This window comes from Colossoma macropomum, unplaced genomic scaffold (assembly GCF_904425465.1).
Source record: "Colossoma macropomum unplaced genomic scaffold, Colossoma_macropomum, whole genome shotgun sequence".
Classification (NCBI taxonomy): domain Eukaryota; kingdom Metazoa; phylum Chordata; class Actinopteri; order Characiformes; family Serrasalmidae; genus Colossoma; species Colossoma macropomum.
The window spans coordinates 19856327-19877505 of NW_023494788.1; the positions used below are offsets into that span (position 1 = coordinate 19856327).

The 21179-nt window shown below is 39.3% G+C and overlaps 1 protein-coding gene across 1 annotated transcript; it reads left to right on the top strand.

The window, feature by feature from the left end:
- The first annotated feature begins 1883 nt into the window (after positions 1-1883).
- etfdh (electron transfer flavoprotein dehydrogenase) lies at positions 1884-21157 on the top strand. The gene is made up of 13 exons (XM_036568775.1): positions 1884-2139; positions 5040-5186; positions 9037-9266; positions 9926-10007; positions 10287-10405; positions 11493-11570; positions 11856-12002; positions 13798-13938; positions 15026-15169; positions 15994-16162; positions 17084-17266; positions 19038-19259; positions 20509-21157. Exons 1-13 carry the CDS (start codon positions 2109-2111, stop codon positions 20670-20672), a joined length of 1857 nt encoding a protein of 618 aa, XP_036424668.1. The 5' UTR covers positions 1884-2108; the 3' UTR covers positions 20673-21157.
- Positions 21158-21179: the final 22 nt, after the last annotated feature.

The window sequence follows — 21179 nt, forward strand, 5'->3', positions numbered from 1 at the left end:
CCACTTGAGGCTGTGCATTACTTGGATTTTATCACAGGGGAGGAAGTTTTAAGAACACCCTTCCCGTGATAAAATCACAGTAATGCATGGCCTCTCGTAACTTATTGCTTTAATAAACAAGCGACCAACATAGAATGCATGGTGGTCTGTCCTGTTCTTTTTTCAGCTGGATTACCACAGTTAGGCTTTATGACTAAAAACATTTCAAAACAGCCCAACCCACAAAAATCCACCCCTGAAGCTGTGTGGTTGTTGGAAAGTCCCTCCCACCCTCAAGATACATGATCAGAAGAGTCTTTAAACCAGAAAACCTCACTCTAGAGAGGACTGAGGCACTGTGACTTGTTTTCAACAGTGATTTTTCATTTTGTCATTTTTTGTATCCCTTTAAGAGTTACCATTGAAAAGCTATACAGTATATTATAACATACATTAAAACACTTAGTCCAGTTATTATAAATGCTCTAATGGCTGTAAGAACAAAATGTGGGACTAGTAGCCTCTTGAACAGGAGCAGTTGCTGACCACTTATGAAACAATAAAGGCTTGGCTTTGGTTCAGCTTAGTTGACCTTATCTTAGGTCACTCGAGTATCTCTACTCTATTTGTTTTGTGAATATAATGTACTAGTATGTACACAAAGTATCCCTAAGATGAATATATTAAATGTTCCAATATAACAATACCTCATATCTCCAAAACAGGAATCTTACAGGAGACAGAAACAATGTTCTAAACTTTAAATGGAAGTTAAAGGTGGAGTCAGCGAGTCTGGAGAAAGATGGCTGATATTTGAACTCAACAGCAAAACAAATACACCCCTTCCTTCAGTGCTCCTTCGGAAGCACTTTACTTATTTCCCATTTACGAAGCCAGGGCTGCATACGAACACCAGATTTTTTTTCCAGTGCGCACACAGAACGGACAGCTAGTGGACTGTGAGTGTGTTTGAATAAAAATCGTTTACTGCACCTTTAATGGAGTCATGTTGGACCATTTCTATTGCCACATTCATTATGGAATCGTAACACATAGCATTACACCACACACACATCTTCTAAGCCACTTGTCCTTCTGGGTTGCGGGGGGGAGCTGGAGCCTATCCCAGCAGTCATTGGGTGGAGGGCAGGATACGCCCTGGACAGGTCACCAGTCCTTTGCAGGGCAGACAGACAGACAGACATATACATTCACACCCAGACTCACACCTAGGGGCAAATTAGCATGTCCGGTTGGCCTGACTGCATGTCTTTGGACTAAGGGAGGAAACCCACGCAGACACAGGGAGAACATACAAACTCCACCCAGAAAGGACCCTGGTCGCCCCGGCCAGGCAATCGAACCCAGGCCCTTCTTGCTGTGAGGCGGCAGCGCTAAGGAGGGCCAGTCTAATAACGTCAATTCAGTGCGCAGTAGCATTAGCTTACAGGTAGCAATATTAGCTAAACATTCATATTTCGACTCTTTAACCACATAATAATTCAGAGGATCTACTGATATTCCAGAGAAAATGTTTATAGGACAAAATGTGTCAGTTTTGCAACATTTTTTATTACGACAGGATGCGGCAATTTTCGAAAACTCCATTCATGTTCTCATAAAGAAATTCTTTTTAGTCCCGGAGTTACGTGGACATAAGAGTGAGCAGGGTGCGGACTACAGAATGACGACACTACTTCAGTGGTCTAAACCATAGACTCCATAGACTGTATACAAGCTCTTTTATACAGAATATACCCAGGAGGATACGCGGCTTAGTGTGTGTGTTTGTGTGTGTGTGTGTGTGCGTGTGTGTGTGCGTGTGTGTGTGTGTGTGGGGTCGGTCTATGGTAGAGCCCGTGGCGGACACCACAACAGGTACTTCCGCCGATCATCTCTCCGGCAGGTGGCAGTAAAGAGCGCTCCAGTCTGCCTCAATGTCCTTAGAGAAGAAGACTTATTTTAGCCACAGAGGTGATATAACATTAACCTAAACGTTTTTGCTCCTGCAGAATTAATAAAAAGCGTCAAAAACAGCTGTGAGTGTGCAGACAGCCCCGAAACTAAGAGTCCGGACCGAAAAGAGGACAGCAGCTAGTTAGCTCCGCGCTAACCAGCCCGTTTCAGAGATGTTTCCGTCCAGCAGATACTCACTCCACGGTAAGACGCGACTTCTTTCATTTACAGCTGCGTTCAGCTCGGGATTCTGCTTTTGCTCCACATTTGTATCAACAGAGCGTAACGGTGTGGTCGGTTTGTTGTTTTTGCTGTGTTCAGTTGTGGTTTTGTGTCTGTTTGGTTTTGTCCAGTCGCTGCAGTCAGTCTGTGAGAGCTGAGCAGAGCAAATTAGGGTCATGCAGGCAGAAGTGGGGCAAAGTTCACGCAGTCTCTGTCTCTGACATGACCGGGAGCTGGCTGATTTTAGCCCCCCTCTGTAAGCTCACTGGGTTTAAAATGCTGCTTAATTTGCTCACAAACTGCCACAGTGTCTTTTAATTTAAAGATTTACACAGTTTCTTTGGGTTTTCCTGTTTTATCTTGGAATCAGTGTAAAGTCTAGTGGAAGAAAGGGAGCATCGATTCCCAGGACTGATTGGGTGTAACTGGTAGGATGGACTCTTTGGGAATGTATGAGGCTGCAAAATGACAAATTTATGTTGCGAAATGGATGAATAAAGTATTTAAACTTTTAGCAAAAGCTACTAAAAGCCAGACGTGGGTTATTTTCCTGAGTCAATTTTAAGTACTTTTACTTTTACTTTTACTTCAGTGTATTTATATGTGAGGAAAGGAATCCACCTTTTCCCCAGATCTACTTTAACCCTACAAATTTAGCCCATTTCCCTCCCTGTTTTTGGGTCAAAGTTCATTCTGTTCTCTTGGTTCAGCCAGTGGACTGCTTTGCAGTGGCTCACACCTCTCTTTGTGGAGTTTTAGCTTTTTATTTTAGACCAAAAAGATCCCAAAAGTGAAGAAGAACACGTAGCAGACTTCAGTTTATATGCTGTTAGATGCTCTGCTCATCCACACATGAGGGGTTTTTGGGCCTGATGCTTTACGTAAGCTGTTTTTTATGGGGACTTGCAGTAATAACAGTTTTCCTTGATGATTTTAAAGTACTCTTCCCACCTCTGCTGAAAGTGTCTCACAACATACAGATTATGATGTTATATTCACAGTTTTCACTATTGAAAGTGACACCACCAAGACTGTGTTCACATTTCTAGGCTGAAGTTGCCTTAATGTGACACAGATCAGATTTTTTTCAGAGCTGTGTGGACATACTAATCTAGACTTTCCAAATTAGATCAGAGCCACTTTCATATGTGGTCCTAGATCGGGTAAATATCTGATCCATGGCCGTACAGCCTGAATGAGAGTGGTGAGATCAGACATCAGAGGTCAGATGTTATTGAATTGGATGTTGAGAAATTGTTTACACTAAGTTATAGTCGGTGTAGTGCAGTGGGCAGGACTGCTGCCCTGTTGCTTCTGCTCATGCACGAGAACATCAAGATATAAGTGGATCTTCGGATTAACTTTTTAAACTGCTTATTCTTCGATAAATAATCTTAAAACCTATTATACAATAACTACTATGAATTATCCTGCAACTGTTATGAAACTATTGTGCAGTTTACAAACTAATGTAAGTGAGGAATTGAAATGTGGACTGGTTTGCGGGTTCTTAAGTTATGAGAGGTTAAAAGAAGAACGTGCAGATAGTTGGATCTGTGGGGAAGCCGCGTCCCAGTGACATCCGCCAAGCACCGAAATGGAGCCCTCAGGGAAAACGCAAGAGAGCCAGACCAAGAACAACATGGAGGCGGTCCAAGAAAGACAACTGCTGGGATACTCCTGGGGACAGTTGGAAGTTTTGGCTCGGTACAACGTGAAGTGGAGCGCTGTGGCTGGCGACCTGCGCTCCACATGGAGTACAGCCACTTAAGAAGGACATTTTAAAAGCTCCTCCTTTAGAATAGCAAATGAGGAAGCTGGTTGATCACTATGTTGCTCCAAATTAGAGTCAAACTTTGGAGAACAAACATTTATTCCAGTAGGGGTGGGAGTCACTGCAGGTCCCGTAATATGATATTATCACGGTAATTGAGCAAGACCGCAAAAACCCATTCTTAAGGAATGTAAATAGTGTCGTACTGTGGGTGGAGCTACCTGTTCTTTGTAGTGTATGTTATAAAGTTTTACTCTCATGCTAAAGGTTAGGTTTGGGAACATTTTACAGGTTGTTTTTTTTTTTTTCCTGGCCATTGGGTTCTACAGTGGCTTACCTGTCAAGGGTTTTGACCCATCATTAGGAGATTGTAAGCTCAAATCCAAAAACACCAGTAATTCTTGGCTCATTATTGCAGATGTTTCTGCAACAGAGCTGCTGTGACGTTTGACTTGATTTGCTTTACAGGAAAGCCGAACAGGGCAGGAGTTCCACTGGCACAAGTCGCTTGAACATGTTCACTTCTCTCGTTTCGTTCCAAATGCCTGAGCAATGTATAGCAATATTCGCCCTTAACTGTTTCTAGAAGGAATTTACATAGTAAAACATGGTTTTGACATCGAATTCTCTTTTGTTTATTAACAGTTTGACAGTGTTTCCTCATTTGCAAGAATACAGTCAAGCTCTGATACAGTACAGCTGGTGGGGAGGTTTTACCATGTCTGTTTTCTTTTGTTGGATCCACTTAAATTCTTCTCAGTGAAGTTTTCAAGCTTACAGACTCTGTCTTCCCAATTTCTCAGATCTCCAGCCAGGGACAGCAAACAGTCTCTTACAAAAATCTTTGCTTTATACTCCTTAAAACTATTATATTACTATATAGATATTATAGATGTGATTTACCTGACATAGACCATATTTAAGAAGATCTTTCTTTTTGGGAGAGAGTTCATATTTTGTGTTAACCGGCTAAGTAACATTCATTGTGGCAATGAATGTAAACACTTTATGTTAACCTAATGCCAGACTTGGCAACTGTTGTGTTTTTCTTGTTTGCTTATTGGATTTTGTGCAAGGCTAATGTTGTCTTAATACGTTTCTTTTACAGCACGGTGGTGTATACGTGCACTGAAGGCAGTTCAGACAGAGCATGTGGCTGCACAGGTGTACACAAGGCGCTGTTTCTCCGCTCCTGTGCCACGAATTACATCCCATTATACGATCTACCCCCGAGACAAGGATCCACGATGGGAGGGTCAGTAGTGACTGTTTTGTTTCACTGACTGTAGTTGGAATTCCAGCCATTTCAGTAGAATATTTCAACATTTTTCAGCTATATATATATATATATATATATATATATATATACTTGTAGAGCACTAATAAACTGCCTGTTTAATTATAAAGAGAGCAAAATTATTCCTTTTTAACTGGATGTTTCAAAAAAAAAAGTTTATCGTGCATTGTGAACATTTTTTGAAGTATCACCATATATTTTTTTTTTACCATATCACCCATCTCTACTGTCCATTCAAAACACACTTACAATAAAAACCAATGGCTAGTTGCTTCAGAATAGGGTGAAAGATGCTGGAGTATGTTGGAATACGCTGGAAGGGTCATCAACATGTCTCTGTCTTCTGCACTTTGACTGGGAATGGATTGAGCAGTGGTAAACCCTTCCCCATTCATTTGTAATGCTGCTGCTTGTAAGTCTATAAGGCATTTTGGTTCAACAAACAGAGCCCTCAAAGGGAAATTGCACCAATTTTTCAAAATTTCAGCATAATCCAATTGTTGAGAGGTCAACAAAGTCATTGAGTGTTTTGATGTGAAATGGTTAATTTCACTGGTTAAGAGAAAATTACAGACTTAGGCCCAATCCCATTTCTTCTTTTTACCCCTACCCCTTGTTTTTGAGTGTCACCCTAAACCCTTGGAACTGGGTTACAAAGTGTTGTGGTTGCAATCTGGCCCTACAAAATGGGACAGAGCGGTGCTCTGTAGACGACCCGGCCCGTCTTCAGTGATAGCAGAGGAGGGTAAAGTTCAGCAACCTCGCTGCTGGGCATTAGTTACATTTAGGGCATCATATGCCTTCAAAGAGGGGGTATAAGACACTTATTTATTATTGCCCACCTCTGATTCTTTGGTGATACGCAGCTGAAGTCAGATATTCGCCAGCTTCTTGTTCGAATTTTCCTGTTCCACCTTAAATGGTGCAGCAGTTACATTCTGGCGCTTCAGGCTTCAAAACTGCTGGACTATTTAAGGTGGAACAGGAAAATTAGCTAGCTAGCTACCAAGACATTAGTATGCTATTAGTGTTTTTTATGCTTGCTATGAAGAAAACAACCATAATACATTAAAACGGCATTAAAAACTAAGATAATACAATGGTTATCGTAATTTTTAACAGAGAAAATTGTGGGTTTCTTTGGTCACTCTTGCAGCCATCTTGCCGTTTTTTTTCTTTTTTTCTCATAACACTTTTTTTGGAGTGTGTCTCTGAAAAACCTCCGTTTGGAGGGTCATGTAGCCCTAACACTTCGTCCTACCCCACTATCTCAACAAAAAACGGGACACCTTAACCCAAGACGTGAACGCACAAAACAGAGGGCTAAGGGCTAAGTGGTAGGGGCAAGGGGTGAAATGGGATTGGGCCTTAGACTTCTTTACAAGGGTGGTGATAGGAACCAGGGTTTACAATGTCTACAGCACAAATACAGCCACTTATTTACTATCCAAAATCACCAGTGAACATGTATGTCTGCTAAATGTTGATGTGTAATGTTAAATGGTAAAATATCTGAAAAGATGAAAAAATATACTCTCTTTGTGGGCTGTTTTTCTTGCATGTACCTCTCTGTTATGAATGTATTTTAAAAATGTGTTTTAGGCCAAAATCATATCTCAAGACTACCGAAAACAATGTCTCAGGCATCATATTCATACCCATATCTCTTTAGACATCTGGTTCCTATCACTACTACTGTCACCAGTCATGACTCTGTTTCCCTAGAATAGAGCATTTCACATCAAACCACTCTCAATGACTTTGTTGATACTGTATGGAGAAATGTTTGAAGAATTACTAGAATGCCCTTTTAACTGACATGAATACTTTGAATATATAAATTGGGTATTGAAAAACATATTTTTGCCACTCAGTGGATATAATACTAACATATGACAAAGTGGAGAAGCTCCAGACTGTGTTTTGACTTTGATTTCCTCAGAGCCAGCTGTCATTTAAATGCAGGAGAGTTGCTGATGAATGTTGTCAGCTGTCATACTCCCCTTTATTGTTTAATAAATAATCCTGACTCAGTCACTTTGTGAATCTTATTGCATTAAGTGTAGTGATAGATTTGATTTTGACATTGTGTTGTGCTGTTCCTCACAAAGGCAGCTGAGACAGACGTTTTTTTATTAGACAAAACAGTCCTTTTATGATTTGGTACATGATTGGACTTTGTGATCAGAAGTGACCATATCTGATTCGATGCTGTCAGTCAACTGCAAATTTGCTTTTGCCTGCCTTACACTGTTTTGCATCAGTATTTCCAGTACATATTTGTACCTTCTGCCATGCCTTTAGTCACTGATGAAGATTGAGCATCAAAGGTATTTGGACAGGCTAAAGAAAAGTGATAGGAGTACGCAGAACATGCCAAAATGCACCAGAAAGCATGAAAAGCTTTGGGCTTTTAAATTCTTTGAATATGGGTGGAGGTGTGTTAACTAACTCATTTATAAAGCCTCACCTACAGTTCACCACAAGTTGCACAACACTAAACAAAATTATATATATATATATATGAGAAATATTTTAAAGGTTTGAAGAACTTTCACACTATGTAGATGTTCTGTATCAACTTAAATGGTCCATATCATGGAAAACTGAATCTTAATCACTTTTTGGGAATAAGAGTCTGATGTAGTGCATTAACATTTCAAAACAGCATACCGTTCGCTTCCCGCTCCATGCAGTCCACATTCAGAAATTAAGCTGAAAAATCTGCCTGCTTAGAGATCTTGGTTTTGTGATGTCAAGGAAAGCAAAACAAACATATATCCACCTATTCAGCCTATAGCAGTTTAGCGCTGCCTACTCATACTGAAGGTATAAAGAATGTTGTAAGGAGTGTCTAATGCCGAAATATATATAAAGGTTTTGGAGCAACATGTGCTGCCATCCAGATAACGTTTTTTAGAGAAGGACTTGCTTATTTCAGCAAGACAATGCCAAACCACATTCTGCATATAAAAGTGTCCAGGTGCAAATGTTGGTGCATTATGAAATGAAAAATCTGACAAAGGTGACCCCGAACTGTTGAGCAGCTGAAATCCTATATCAAGCGAGAATAATTCACTTTCAAAACTACAGCAGTTGGTCTTCTTAGTGCACAAACACTTAGAGTGATGTTAAAAGAAGAGGTGATGCAGCACAGTGGTAAACATGCCCCCGTCCCAACTTTTTTGAAAGTCAAAAAGCAATAAAATTGGTCAGTTTCTGCTGCGGATGCGGTTATCAAGGACAGAAACCTGAAACCACGCTTTGTTCTTTATACTAGCTCCCTGGATAGCAGGCAATTTTTTAAATAAGAAATTCTTGTTACTTTTCTCTTACTATATTTGTTTATTTGCACTTATGCTAATGATATGGTGTTTTACTGGCTTAAATTGCCCTTATTACCAAGATAAATGGTTTTAAACGGTGTAATTAGGTGCCTACAACTTTTCCACAGAATTGCGTTTCTGATGCTCTGTCACATTATTGTAGAAAACAGTGTTATATAGTATCAGAAACATCATAAGTAAGTCTATTTGAGAATACCCAACAGCTTGATACGGTTTGTGATGATTTGCACATGAAGTTAGCATGATGCTAATTGGTGGGTATAAGGTTCCATTACTTGTTAGCTACATCGTCCTTGTATCTCCAGTGTAAAACTAAAGAGTCAAATGCTGGACATGAAACAGGTTGTGGCTGATTGACTCCATTTCGAGTGCAAACTGTAAATGAGATCTTTGGTTGAATCACTTTAACCAAGCTTTGTCATTTAAAGAGAACCTGATTTTGTAGCTCTTCCTGTCTGCAGGTGTGGAAATGGAGCGCTTTGCTGATGAGGCAGATGTCGTCATTGTGGGCGGAGGCCCTGCCGGCCTGTCGGCAGCCATCCGGCTAAAGCAGCTGGCCAATCAACATGAGAAAGAGCTGCGGGTGTGTGTGGTGGAGAAAGCGTCTCAGATCGGAGCTCACACGTTGTCGGGGGCCTGTTTGGAGCCCACTGCTCTCAACGAACTCTTCCCAGACTGGAAGGAGAGAGGGGTACATATATATATATATATACGCACCTGAACAATCTGATCACCTGCTGCACATCAGTACACTTACATTATGATGCTAAGCACACCTCCACCCCCTTTTACTTACAGAATTACAGTTCTGCTGTTGAAGCAATGAAGGTTCATTTATTTTACTGGTTCATTAATGTGTACATTTAATTGTATCTGGCTTTACAGCCTCATTTGCATCATTATGTAGTCCTTCAAAGTAATATTCACTAATTATTTTATATTGAACGTTGTGCTGTATTGTAAGAACAATATGTTGCAACAATATGCTGCAAAATTGAGAACAATAACATGTTGCATTTCTGAGCATATTGTGTACAGTACACAAAGAACACTACAACTGCATGTCTGTTAAAAAAAAGACCATAATTAGTCCAGTTTAGCTGGGTTTAGTGGAGCAAAGTATGCGAATATAAATCATTATACTGTTAGTATTTTGCAATTTCTAAATGTGAATGCTGCTGGTGAACTATGTCTATTTCAGCTTATCAGATTATGTATAATGTGTAAATAATGTCCATTTTTTGTTTTTTGTTTTTTTTTTTAATTCTGGAGAATCTTAGATGATATTATATTTTTGTCAAGGTATATTTTACATCTACATAGTCACTGATTTTATCCTTTGTTTTCCAGGCGCCACTGAACACACAAGTTACAGAAGACAAGTTTGCCATTTTGACAGAGAAATACAGGATTCCTGTTCCAATTCTTCCAGGTACAGTAAAACCACTTGCATAACCCCCACCCATCTGAGAGTTATGCAACCATGCACAATGATACTTACACAACCTCAGATGCGTAAGCGTGGTCATTTTTCTTAAAGAAGTGCATGTTCAACCACACACACTCTGAGTGTGTTTATGTCAGAAATGTAGATTTGAATAGTTGTGCAATGTCTATTAGTCTTGTCGGTGGGTGGTTGACAGCAGTGGTCCTCTTCGCTGGCCCCAATCAGTCTCAGCCTTACGCTCAGGCCTTCTTCTGCTGTCCTCAGGTCTCCCCATGAACAACCATGGAAACTATATCGTGCGGCTGGGCCACTTTGTACGCTGGCTGGGGGAGCAGGCCGAGGAGCTAGGGGTGGAGCTTTATCCTGGCTACGCTGCAGCAGAGGTCAGAACATGAGAACCCTCAACTGACTTAAATCCCACACCCACTCAAGCTTCTGTGGTCTGTCTAAATGACCACTGGTCCGAACACAGACAGTGAAAACTGCATATTCAATCATAATTACGAGTGCACAGTATATCATGGCTGATACGCTTTTATTGAGAAGTTCAGTAGTAATGTTATAAGCAATATGAGACCAGTTTGGTTTTGGGTGAACATGTAAAGTAAGTTTACTGTGCTAATGATGTGCAGTTTTGTAGTTTTCAAATATTTAGTAGCACGCTAGGAAGGTTTACATAATTTCTGAAATTTTAGATGTGTTCAAAATGATAAACGTGATGATTATAAAAATGACCGAGGAAGCTCTATATAGCGTTAAATTAATGTTACAACCAGAGTGCTTCGTATTTAAAGAGTGATGAAATCTTTTTTTTTGTGTCCAAGTCCATTATTTTTCCCAAAACTACCCAAAACTATTTTTATCAAATTATGTAACAGTACCTCTTTTAGAATGTTCAGAGCATCTATATTAAATACATTTTAGTTTCATTTTGATTAAATAAGCGTTCAAAAAAGTTTTTATATATATATATATATATATATATATATATATATATACACACACACACACACACACACACAAATATTTATATTATATATAAAATTGTAAATAAAATACTTTGACAGTATTATGTTTGAAAACTTTAAAATAAAAACCATGTTGCAGAATAAGGGTGTCTGGTGGCACAAACAAAAAAGAAAGGACTTTTATTTTGGCATGCATTTATTAAAAAAAAAAAAAGGGGCCAGGATATTGCATCATAAAGACCCTATGTGACCTTCATGGTGCAATGCCAAGGTCAAAATGCACATCTTTGTAATATATTTTTTTATACTGTCACTTTTGAAAACCTCTTGTGAGTGACCCATACATGTGTATAAATAAGTAATAGCTGACAGTTACAATTGGTAATTTAGTGTCCTAATGGTGGTGAATAAAAAATACATTTACTTATAATTGTAATGTATACACTGATTTGTTTAGGCCATGTTGCTTGAAGTACTTTGTCTTTTATGATCTCTTTTGCAGGTATTGTTTCATGAGGACGGAAGTGTGAAGGGAATAGCCACCAATGACGTGGGGATCGCTAAAGATGGTTCTCCTAAGGTTTGTAACTCTTTTTGAAAAACCTTATTTTTCCTGGTCTAGTTTTTCTACACGCAACATCCAGAACTTTCTCACTTCTGTCTGACGCTTTAACAAAATTTCTAGGTTGTTTTATTTTTGCTTTTCTAGTGTCAAGTATAATTTTAAAAGGAAAGATTTTTTTCGCCCAAAATAATCACCAGATTGCCTCGGGCCAAGCTTCTGAGCAGAAGAATGGTTAAACCTCGAGAGTGAGCCACCACTGGAAGCTGAATATGTAAATGGTGCTGTGTTTGCTTCGTGCAGGACGTGTTCGAGCGAGGCATGGAGCTCCATGCCAAGGTCACGCTGTTTGGGGAGGGCTGTCATGGACATCTGGCCAAGCAGCTCTACAAACACTTCAACCTGAGAGAGGGCTGTGAGCCGCAGACCTACGCCATTGGCCTCAAAGAGGTACATACCCAAACCTCAGATCAGTACATCTGATAGAACTGATTTTAGACAACAGATGTAAACTCGTCTTCACGCATATTAATATCCTTTCCTCAAAGAGTTTTTGAATGTAGATACCTAGTGTAATATACGGCACAGACAGTCAGGTCAGACAGTACATTAAAGGTTCTACATAATATTAACATCATGCTTTGGACTTTCTTTTGGCATTTAGCTGCATACATTTTAAAATTATATAATTAATCATTATTAATTATTAATAATCATTATTAGTTGTGATATGGGGCCGAGAGGCTACGGTCTCGCTGTTGCGCTCACTGGACATCAGTGATGAAGATTAGAAATAGCTTCTTGTTATTTTCATTTTCAGGTTAATGTGAACTCTTACACATAAGAAAGGTAACACCAGAGGCATTTTTAATTAAAAAGGCATTTTACAAAATAACTGCTACAGAGCATCAAACCACATGTTGTCAGTGATGGAATATCCACTAAAATATGTAATTTAATCCATTTGTATTGTATTTTTTTTACAGTTACCTAAGAATAAAGTTGGTCACACCAGTGACTTCAGCTAAAAGCTTTGTATAAAATCCTAAGCTAATTGAGAATTTCTGCTAACTGAAAAGACACAGTGGACTCACCATGTGCTTTTTTTCATAGATCCTCAGGAAATAGGTAAAAGGAAGTCGTGATGTCATCAGTGTGAATTTTATTTGTTTAAAATAAGAGATTTTTTGTTACGCAGTAACACCGGTGACATGACTCCTGGGCACGACAACTTTCATTATATATTTTATATTATATATTTATTTGGCATTTGTTTTCTTTGTCATTTAATTTATATATTCCTGTATACATTGATTTTATATAGTCATGTAGAGATTATTGTAGTTAAAATTGCAGAAAAACGTTTTTTTTTCTTCAAAGTATGGCCTCACCCTACACATGACTGTGAGGACGAGCACCTCTGTGGTGCTTGCAATTCTACATAACAATATTGCTAAATTGAGGTGTACTTGTTTAAATAACTTAGTTTTATTTGAAAATGTAAAAATAAATTGTAACCCTAACGTGTTTCAAGTGTAATATATCTGTAAACGCTAGGGACACAAAAATGGATGTTTCTGTAGAATGACCCCTTAATGCTAGTTAAGAATATGACGATCTATGAATAGGCATAATTTTGCAAATTGTAAACACCCCCATTCTCCCACTGCACACACACACAACTACAGGTTTAGCCTTTCAGATATGTCTGTACAGTTGTGATGTACCAAACCAAGCTGCGAAGTAGCACAAATCCATTTTCGATGTACGAAGTCTGAACTCTGCATTGTAGTAACACCGTTCACATAAATATTGCTCTATGTAATCATTATAAGCCATTATAATCCATTTAAAAACCAAGTTTTTGAGTGCAAGAGGTCTTTAATCATTTGCTGGCCCTACTTACTAGATAATATACAGTAAAATATATAAACATGGATTGACCCAAAAACATTCTCAGGCTACTTTTGTGAGTGAAAGTTCGAAAATAGAGTGTGTTGTTTGTATTGTCTGTATATTTCACTACTGTCCAAATAGCTCCTGCAGTCACATTTATGTATCCTGAGTATTTCCCAACCTGAATTCTTAATAACAAAAATATTATATTGAATCTTGATGAAAAACTAGATTTTACGATGCATCGAGTTGTTTCCTTATGAGTTGTTATCAAATCGTGAAATCAGAGAGTTGCACCCCTTATACTTTATGACTGTGTAATAACCCTCCCTCACACCTTTTCCCGCAGCTGTGGCTGATTGATGAGAAAAAGTGGCGCCCAGGCCGGGTGGAGCACTCCGTCGGCTGGCCTCTAAACCGCAACACATATGGAGGCTCCTTCCTTTACCACCTGAATGAAGGAGAGCCGCTGGTAGCTCTGGGCTTCGTGGTGAGTCGGCCGCCTCACACATGAGCTCAGTATCAAACAGTCAGACTAATAGAGTTGGAGGATTTCAGAGGACTTGCAGGTTCACATGGTCTCTTTGAACTCTTGATCTCTGCACTGAATGTATTGTCTTTTCCGTGCTGCTTTGATCTGAATGTTGATTTCTTATTATTGCCTTTCATTTGTCCTTTGCATTGTCCGAGCATAAGGCGAAATTGGAGTTATGAAAGGCTTTGAATTTGTATTTGCCCAGGGTCTAGTATCTTGACATTTGTGCAAATTATTGTCCCGAGATGTTGTGGCACATTAAGTAAAGAGGAAAAAGGCTTTTGAAATATTTGACATCATTTCATTAGTGCTTACTTGAAAGGGAAATATTGAATATTTGTATTTAAATATGTATGAAAAGCAAATGGTCAGTATTTGTAACAGATTTGACAGATATAAATTTATAGGTGCTGTTTGATTTTTGGGATTTTGTGAGGTCAGAATGGAAAAAGACCCATTTTGATATAAGATTCCTACAAATAATGAATTAATTGAAGTTTAAATGATTTTGTCACACCTGAAAGAAGAGAACCACCTAGTTCATCAGTTCACCAAGATGCACTTAGATGTTATGTGCACTATATGGCCAAAGGTACATGGACACCTGACCATCACACCTATATAAGCTTGTTGGACATCTCATTTCCACAATCATGGGCATTAATATGGAGTTGCAGCCCCCACTCTTCTGGGAAGGCTTTCCACAAGATACTTGGAGTGTGTGAGTGGAATTTGCGCCCATTCAGTCAAGACCTAACCTAACCATGTCTTTATTGAGCCTACTTTGTGCAGAGGGGCTCAGTCATGATGAAACAGGAAAGAAAGTTTCCCAAACTGTTGCCATAAAGTTGGAAGCCTATAATTGTCTAAAATATCTTTGTAACTTCAGCTTTACCCTTCAGTGAAACTAAGGGGCCCAAACCCTGAAAAACTATATCAATGTATCAGACGTTAAGGCAGGTGCACCATGAGGGACTTCAGAGGGATAATTTGTGTGTGTGTGTGTGTGTGTGTGTGTGTGTGTGTGTGTGTGTTCCCACAGGTGGGTCTGGACTACACTAACCCGTACCTCAGCCCATTTAGAGAGTTCCAGCGCTGGAAGCATCACCCCTCTATATCCCCCACGCTGGAGGGTGGCAGCAGGATAGCGTATGGAGCCAGAGCTCTTAATGAGGGAGGCTTCCAGGTACTGTATCTGCAGATCCGCAGCATTGTAGCCATTTCTGAGTATTTTAGCTGCTATTTAAAAAGAGACAAAGAGCCCATTTTCTGCATTTTTAGGCATGTTATTTGTTCTCTGAGGTCTCCTGTCTGTGTAGGTTTATGCACCAAAAGCAGCCACAATTCACTTTCAAATGACCTTTTTCCAACCTCTTTTTATCCTGCAGAATTAAATAGGCTGTTTTTGTTACTGTGCTTGTAAAACTGGTACATGTAAATGATCTCTTCGAATCGGCTGCTCCTCTCGCAAAAAAAACAGTCCAGGCTGAAACCAGAGAGGATACACAAAGCTGAGAGCCGCCATATCAAAATATTTCCGGGAACAGAGTCATGTGGTTTTGGCAAGTGGGTGGGAGGACGAACTCTTTACCCCCCTTGAGCAGACAGAGAGTTCACCAGCATTTTTGTTGAGCTGATTTTAAGAAGAAAAAAAAAAGTTTTGTTGCAGGTTTGTTCACTGCCCAGTCTTTCTGCGCAAGCTGCTGCTGTTGCCCCGGGAGACGGGGGCAGGGCGAAGTGAAGCCAGACATGAGCATAGAGGAACTGTACCCCTTTACCCCCATTCACTTGAATAGACATGAAAAAAAAAAAAAAATCAGGGTTCTTCAAGGCATAGGGTTCTACAAATGCATCAGTTCGTCATGATGCTTTGATCTAAAGTTGGCAATTCGACACCAGAGTTCTGAAAGTTACAATCTGTTATAATTGATGTATTGAATCGTTTGAGAAAGAATCAAAATTGAACTGAATGGTTGTGAGTTCAGAGATTTACACCCTTGCTCTCTGCAGTCCCTGCCTAAGCTGACGTTTCCGGGCGGTGCTCTCATCGGCTGCAGTCCAGGCTTCATGAATGTGCCCAAGATCAAAGGCACCCACACAGCTATGAAGAGCGGCATGCTGGCAGCAGAGGCCATCTTCAGCAAACTGACCGACGAGAACCTGCAGTCCGAGACAGCAGGTAACCACCACACAGCTCCTCACTCTAACCCGAGCACTATTAAAGCTGGATTAGCTTTAACAGTGGAGGTTCTGTCATGATTTATCAGTGTTGAATAGCCAATAGGTTTGTGATAAAGTATCTGCATAATTTCCCTACATTTCCACTGAAAGCCTGGACTAAAAAGTCATAACATCACACAAAAATGTCTGAGGTTTTTTTTTTTTTCATTTCATTCGCGCAAGGTGGTTTGACTGAGGGAGCTCAGTTCAACATATTACTGAAGACCATTCACTCCACAGTAATTACTGTCAGACTGCAAAAACTATACACACTGCAGAATCACACTGGATTATAATCACTACAGTCATTACTGTCAGACTTGGGAAGTTGTTAGTCATATTCATGCAGAATTTAATTCATTAACTAATCACTTAAACGACACATATACTACATGTTTATAATATTTGATAGTATTATGACTTTTGTGTGGGTTTATGTCCGAAAACAGCCATAATCCATTTTTGCATGATGATTTTCTAACCTCTCTTCATCCGTTAGAATCAAACCAACTGTTGTTGTTACTGTGCCTTTAAGGCTGATATATGTAAATGACCTCTGTTCTAATCAGTTGTTCTGTTTAATGCTTCATTTGAATAGCAGCGTGAATGGGTGGGGCTAAACTGCTTTAGGCTGAATAGGTGAATATATTTAAATACATTCGAAGGCATTAAACGTCACCTGTTTTGGCAGCTTGGTTTTCATATGCAGTGCATTACATTTGTGAAGGCTTCATTTTAAACTTTAAACTTTAAAGTGTTTACGTACGACATCAGATTGCTCCGTGTTTAATTAATTTTTTTTTAATCTGCAGTACAGTAAACTGAAACAGATTGCTGAAAAGACTGGATCAAAAGTGTTTTTGTGCTGTTCCTCTGTCAGGTATTCATGTTCCAGAGTATGAGCAAAGCCTAAAGAACTCCTGGGTGTGGAAAGAGCTGCATGCCGTGAGGAACATTCGGCCATCGTTCCACAACTACTTCGGTCTCTACGGAGGGATGCTGTACACTGGAATCTTCTACTGGATCCTGCGAGGCAAAGAGCCGTGGACCCTTAAGCACTGCGGTGAGGAGACGAAGTCTGGCTCATTTCTGTTCCTTAATCTTAGAGATTCAGGCAACTACACTAGTATGTTTGCCCCCCAAGACGATCAGCAGGTCTAAGCTCTTTATCATACATAATCCTATTGGCTTTTATAATGAGACAAAAACAGGATTTGCATGGGAAATTCATTATGACTGATTTATTCTCCTAATTGACCACCAAGTTTTCTTATAAGGTGGAGCTCGTCCTTGCACAAATAACTGCAGTATGTAAATATATTAACTATTAAAAGCACATTAACTAGTACAGTGCAAAAAACGTCATAGACCACCATTAAGCATGTACACCAATCAGGCATAACATTATGACCACCTCCTTGTTTCTGCACTCATTGTCCATTTTATCAGCTCCACTTACTATATAGGTGCACTTTGTAGTTCTACAGTTACAGACTGTAGTCCATCTGTTTCTCTGTATACTTTGTTAGCCCCCTTTTACCCTGGTCTTTAGTAGTCAGGACCCCCATGGACCCTCACAGAGCAGGTACTGTTTGGGTGGTGGGTCATTCTCAGCACTGCAGTAACACTGACGTGGTGGTGGTGTATTAGTGTGTGTTGTGCTGGTACGAGTGGATCAGACACAGCAGTGCTGCTGGAATTTTTAAACATTCACTGTCCACTTTATAAGACACTCCTACCTTGTCATTCCACCTTGTAGATGTAAAGTCAGAGATGATAGCTCATCTGCTGCTGCACAGTTTGTGTTGGTCATCCTCTAGTCCTTCATCAGTGGTCACAGGACGCTGCCCCCAGGACGCTGTTGGCTGGATATTTTTGGTTGGTGGACTGTTCTTAGTCCAGTAGTGACACTGAGGTGTTTAAAAACTCCAGCAGCACTGCTGTGTCTGATCCACTCAGACCAGCACAACACACTACAGTCTGTAATTGTAGAACTACAAAGTGCACCTATATAGTAAGTGGAGCTGATGAAATGGACACGTTACATATGATTCATTTTTCAGCATCAGAAAAAAGACAAAAACAAAAATATAGAGCTCCAAATAAAACAGAAAATTAGAAAGTGACACAGGAGCCTCAACAACATGTCGTTATATGGCATTTTTTGGTATTTTGTGTGTCCATTTTCTTCAGGAGACTCACTTTAATTTTTCAAATAAATCAGCAGGGAGATATTTTTCACACCTCCAAAGTTCAGTCTTAAAATTTGGTTTGCATTTTCTGCTTCTCCTGATGAAAGTATTATCCCAAACAACCAGTGATGCTGAGGTCTGTACTCTACACATCCTTTCAGACCCATAGTGCTGAGTCGTCTTCTCACAGTGGAAGGATGGACAGAAACACCTGTGGATGTTTTCAGATCTGAAGCAGCTTGATTTTCTCCTCTCTCTCAAAGATGAAAGCTTTAAGTGCTGTTTATCTGATGGGGACAGTTTTTGTGTCTACCAGGTCTTCTAGGTGGTTGTTAGGAGTCACATTTTGTTTGTAGCTGTTGATCAATTTTTTTCTTTTAATCATATGTAATAGCGTGTGCTTAATATCTGTTTTGACTAGAAATTAAAGAAACGAAGGGTGGGATTTTGCCCAGTACTATACCCATAAACAAATGAGGATGTTTTGTTTGTTGATTTGCAAGAACTTAACATATTAAAGACTAACCTGGTTTATTTTGAACACAGAAAAGCTAAAAAGTAAAAGAAAATCACTTTCTTCATAGAAACAGTCATATAAGACATATTGTAACTCAAAAAATCTTAATGAATGTATTTTCTCAGGTATGGACTCTGCCCAACTGAAACCAGCAAAAGAATGCACACCCATCGAGTATCCAAAGCCTGATGGGAAAATCAGCTTTGACCTGCTGTCATCAGTGGCTCTGAGTGGGACCAATCACGAGCACGATCAGCCCCCTCACCTCACGCTGAAGGACGACAGTGTTCCTGTAGCGCAAAATCTCGCCATCTATGACGGCCCTGAGCAGAGATTCTGTCCTGCAGGTGTGTAGACTAATGACTTAGCACTTAATCATTCCCTACAAACACTCAGATACCACACATAGCACATTTTACAAGTCACAGTCCCTTTGTACCACAATTCAAAATGCCACTGACAGTGCTGAGATTCTCAAGGAAGAAATCCAGATGAGTCCAGACAATGTGTTTTTAATGGCATATTGAACATCATAGCTATATATGGTGCCATTAGGTCATTTTGTATTTCACAGTAATTTTCTGCTCACCTTAACTTCTTTTCAAAGTCCATTACTTCTCTAATTTGAGGACCTGCAAAAATCCCTTCTTGGCATCACGTATGCTGGGATATGTATTCCTCAGATACATAAATCCAGCACCATTTTGATCCAACTCCTTGATGAGGAAAGTTCTGTGTAAAAGTCTTGGGCATCTGAGCACATTGTTAAAACTGTTTATCATGACAATGTGTGTTTTTGCCTGTAACATCACCATAAATCAGTGGAATAGATGCAAGTAAATATAAACACATTCAATATAGCCACAAGCAGCAATGAGCGGGTCCAAGCACACATTAGCATAATTAGGCCTAATAGGCAACCAAGGTGAAAAGTACAGTGTGCCAAACAAATTCAAGTGAAAATATCAGACAAGGAGTGAAATTTCTGACATAACATGTAAATACAGACCTACTTAGGTCAGCAAACTGAGTCAAATGGCACGACTTGTTTAACTGTAGATTTCATAATAAAATTGTAATAGCATTTTTAATCATTTTAAGTGTTTAAGTGCTAAAGCGCCCCCTAAAGGCCAATCTGGACCAAATTTTGCATACCCCTATATATATATATATATATATATATATATATATATATATATATATATATATATATATATATATATATATATAATCTACCTTGTACCTCCAAAATGATAACTTTACAGGAGAAGGAAAGCACACACTTTACTTTTAATGTAAGTCAATGGAACCAGACATTTTTCCAAATACTCTTGGGCCGTTTCTTTTGGTCCATTCGTCTTGAAATTTACACACAATATAAAGGACAGTAGTTATTTGCAAATTGTTAAAACTGAAGAAAAAAAAAAAAAAAAAATTATATATATATATATATATATATATATATATAATCAAGCTTTTTTTTGTCTGAGTTTGTCATCATCGATGTGGTCGTTTACATGTTTACACATCCCATAATGCAATTTTTTTTTTTTATTATTTTATTATCAGTAACTTAATCAGTATTTTCCTTCACAGGCGTGTATGAGTTTGTTCCTCTGGAGTCAGGTGAAGGTATGAGACTACAGATCAATGCACAGAACTGCGTGCACTGTAAGACATGTGACATCAAAGACCCAAGCCAGAACATCAACTGGGTCGTTCCTGAGGGCAGCGGAGGACCAGCCTACAACGGCATGTGAAATGCGGCTTTTTTTTTCTCTTTCTTTCTGGGGTTCCTTTTTACGGTTGTATGCAGGTGTATCATATAGGCTCCTACGGCATCGCGCTCAGGGTCTATCTTTCATAAACCTTCAAGGAGGATTGCAGTACTTCATGTGCCTACAGAACATTCCCATATCCACTGATATGGGCATTAAGAGTGGAATTATCATGACTTAAGTGGCATAAGTGTGTTTAAGTTTGATGAAACAAGGCTTGAAAGGCTACTGGAACACAGTAGTTTTAATGTAAAAGATTAACGTGTGACCAAGCAAACTTTTACAGGCTGCTCACATGAACAGCAGTATTTTGGTTTGTCTCTATACGCACACTTAACTGGTGGGTGATGCTATTGTGTTAGCTGGTCAGGTACTAGTCCATACGCTAACAGCTCTAGCTCATTTGCTGCTGTACATAGTGTCAAATTCAGAAACTGTAACTGGTAGAATAAATTCATTTTACCAAATCTCTGGTTTGTTTATTTCAAC

What these genes read in the sequence shown, in the direction of transcription:
- etfdh (XM_036568775.1), top strand. Translation starts at nt 2,109, where the DNA reads ATGTTTCCGTCCAGCAGATACTCACTCCACG. An exon ending in CTAAAGATGGTTCTCCTAAG is followed by an intron (nt 11,571 to 11,855) that starts GTTTGTAACTCT and finishes TGCTTCGTGCAG; the next exon opens with GACGTGTTCGAGCGAGGCAT. An exon ending in GTGGACCCTTAAGCACTGCG is followed by an intron (nt 17,267 to 19,037) that starts GTGAGGAGACGA and finishes GTATTTTCTCAG; the next exon opens with GTATGGACTCTGCCCAACTG.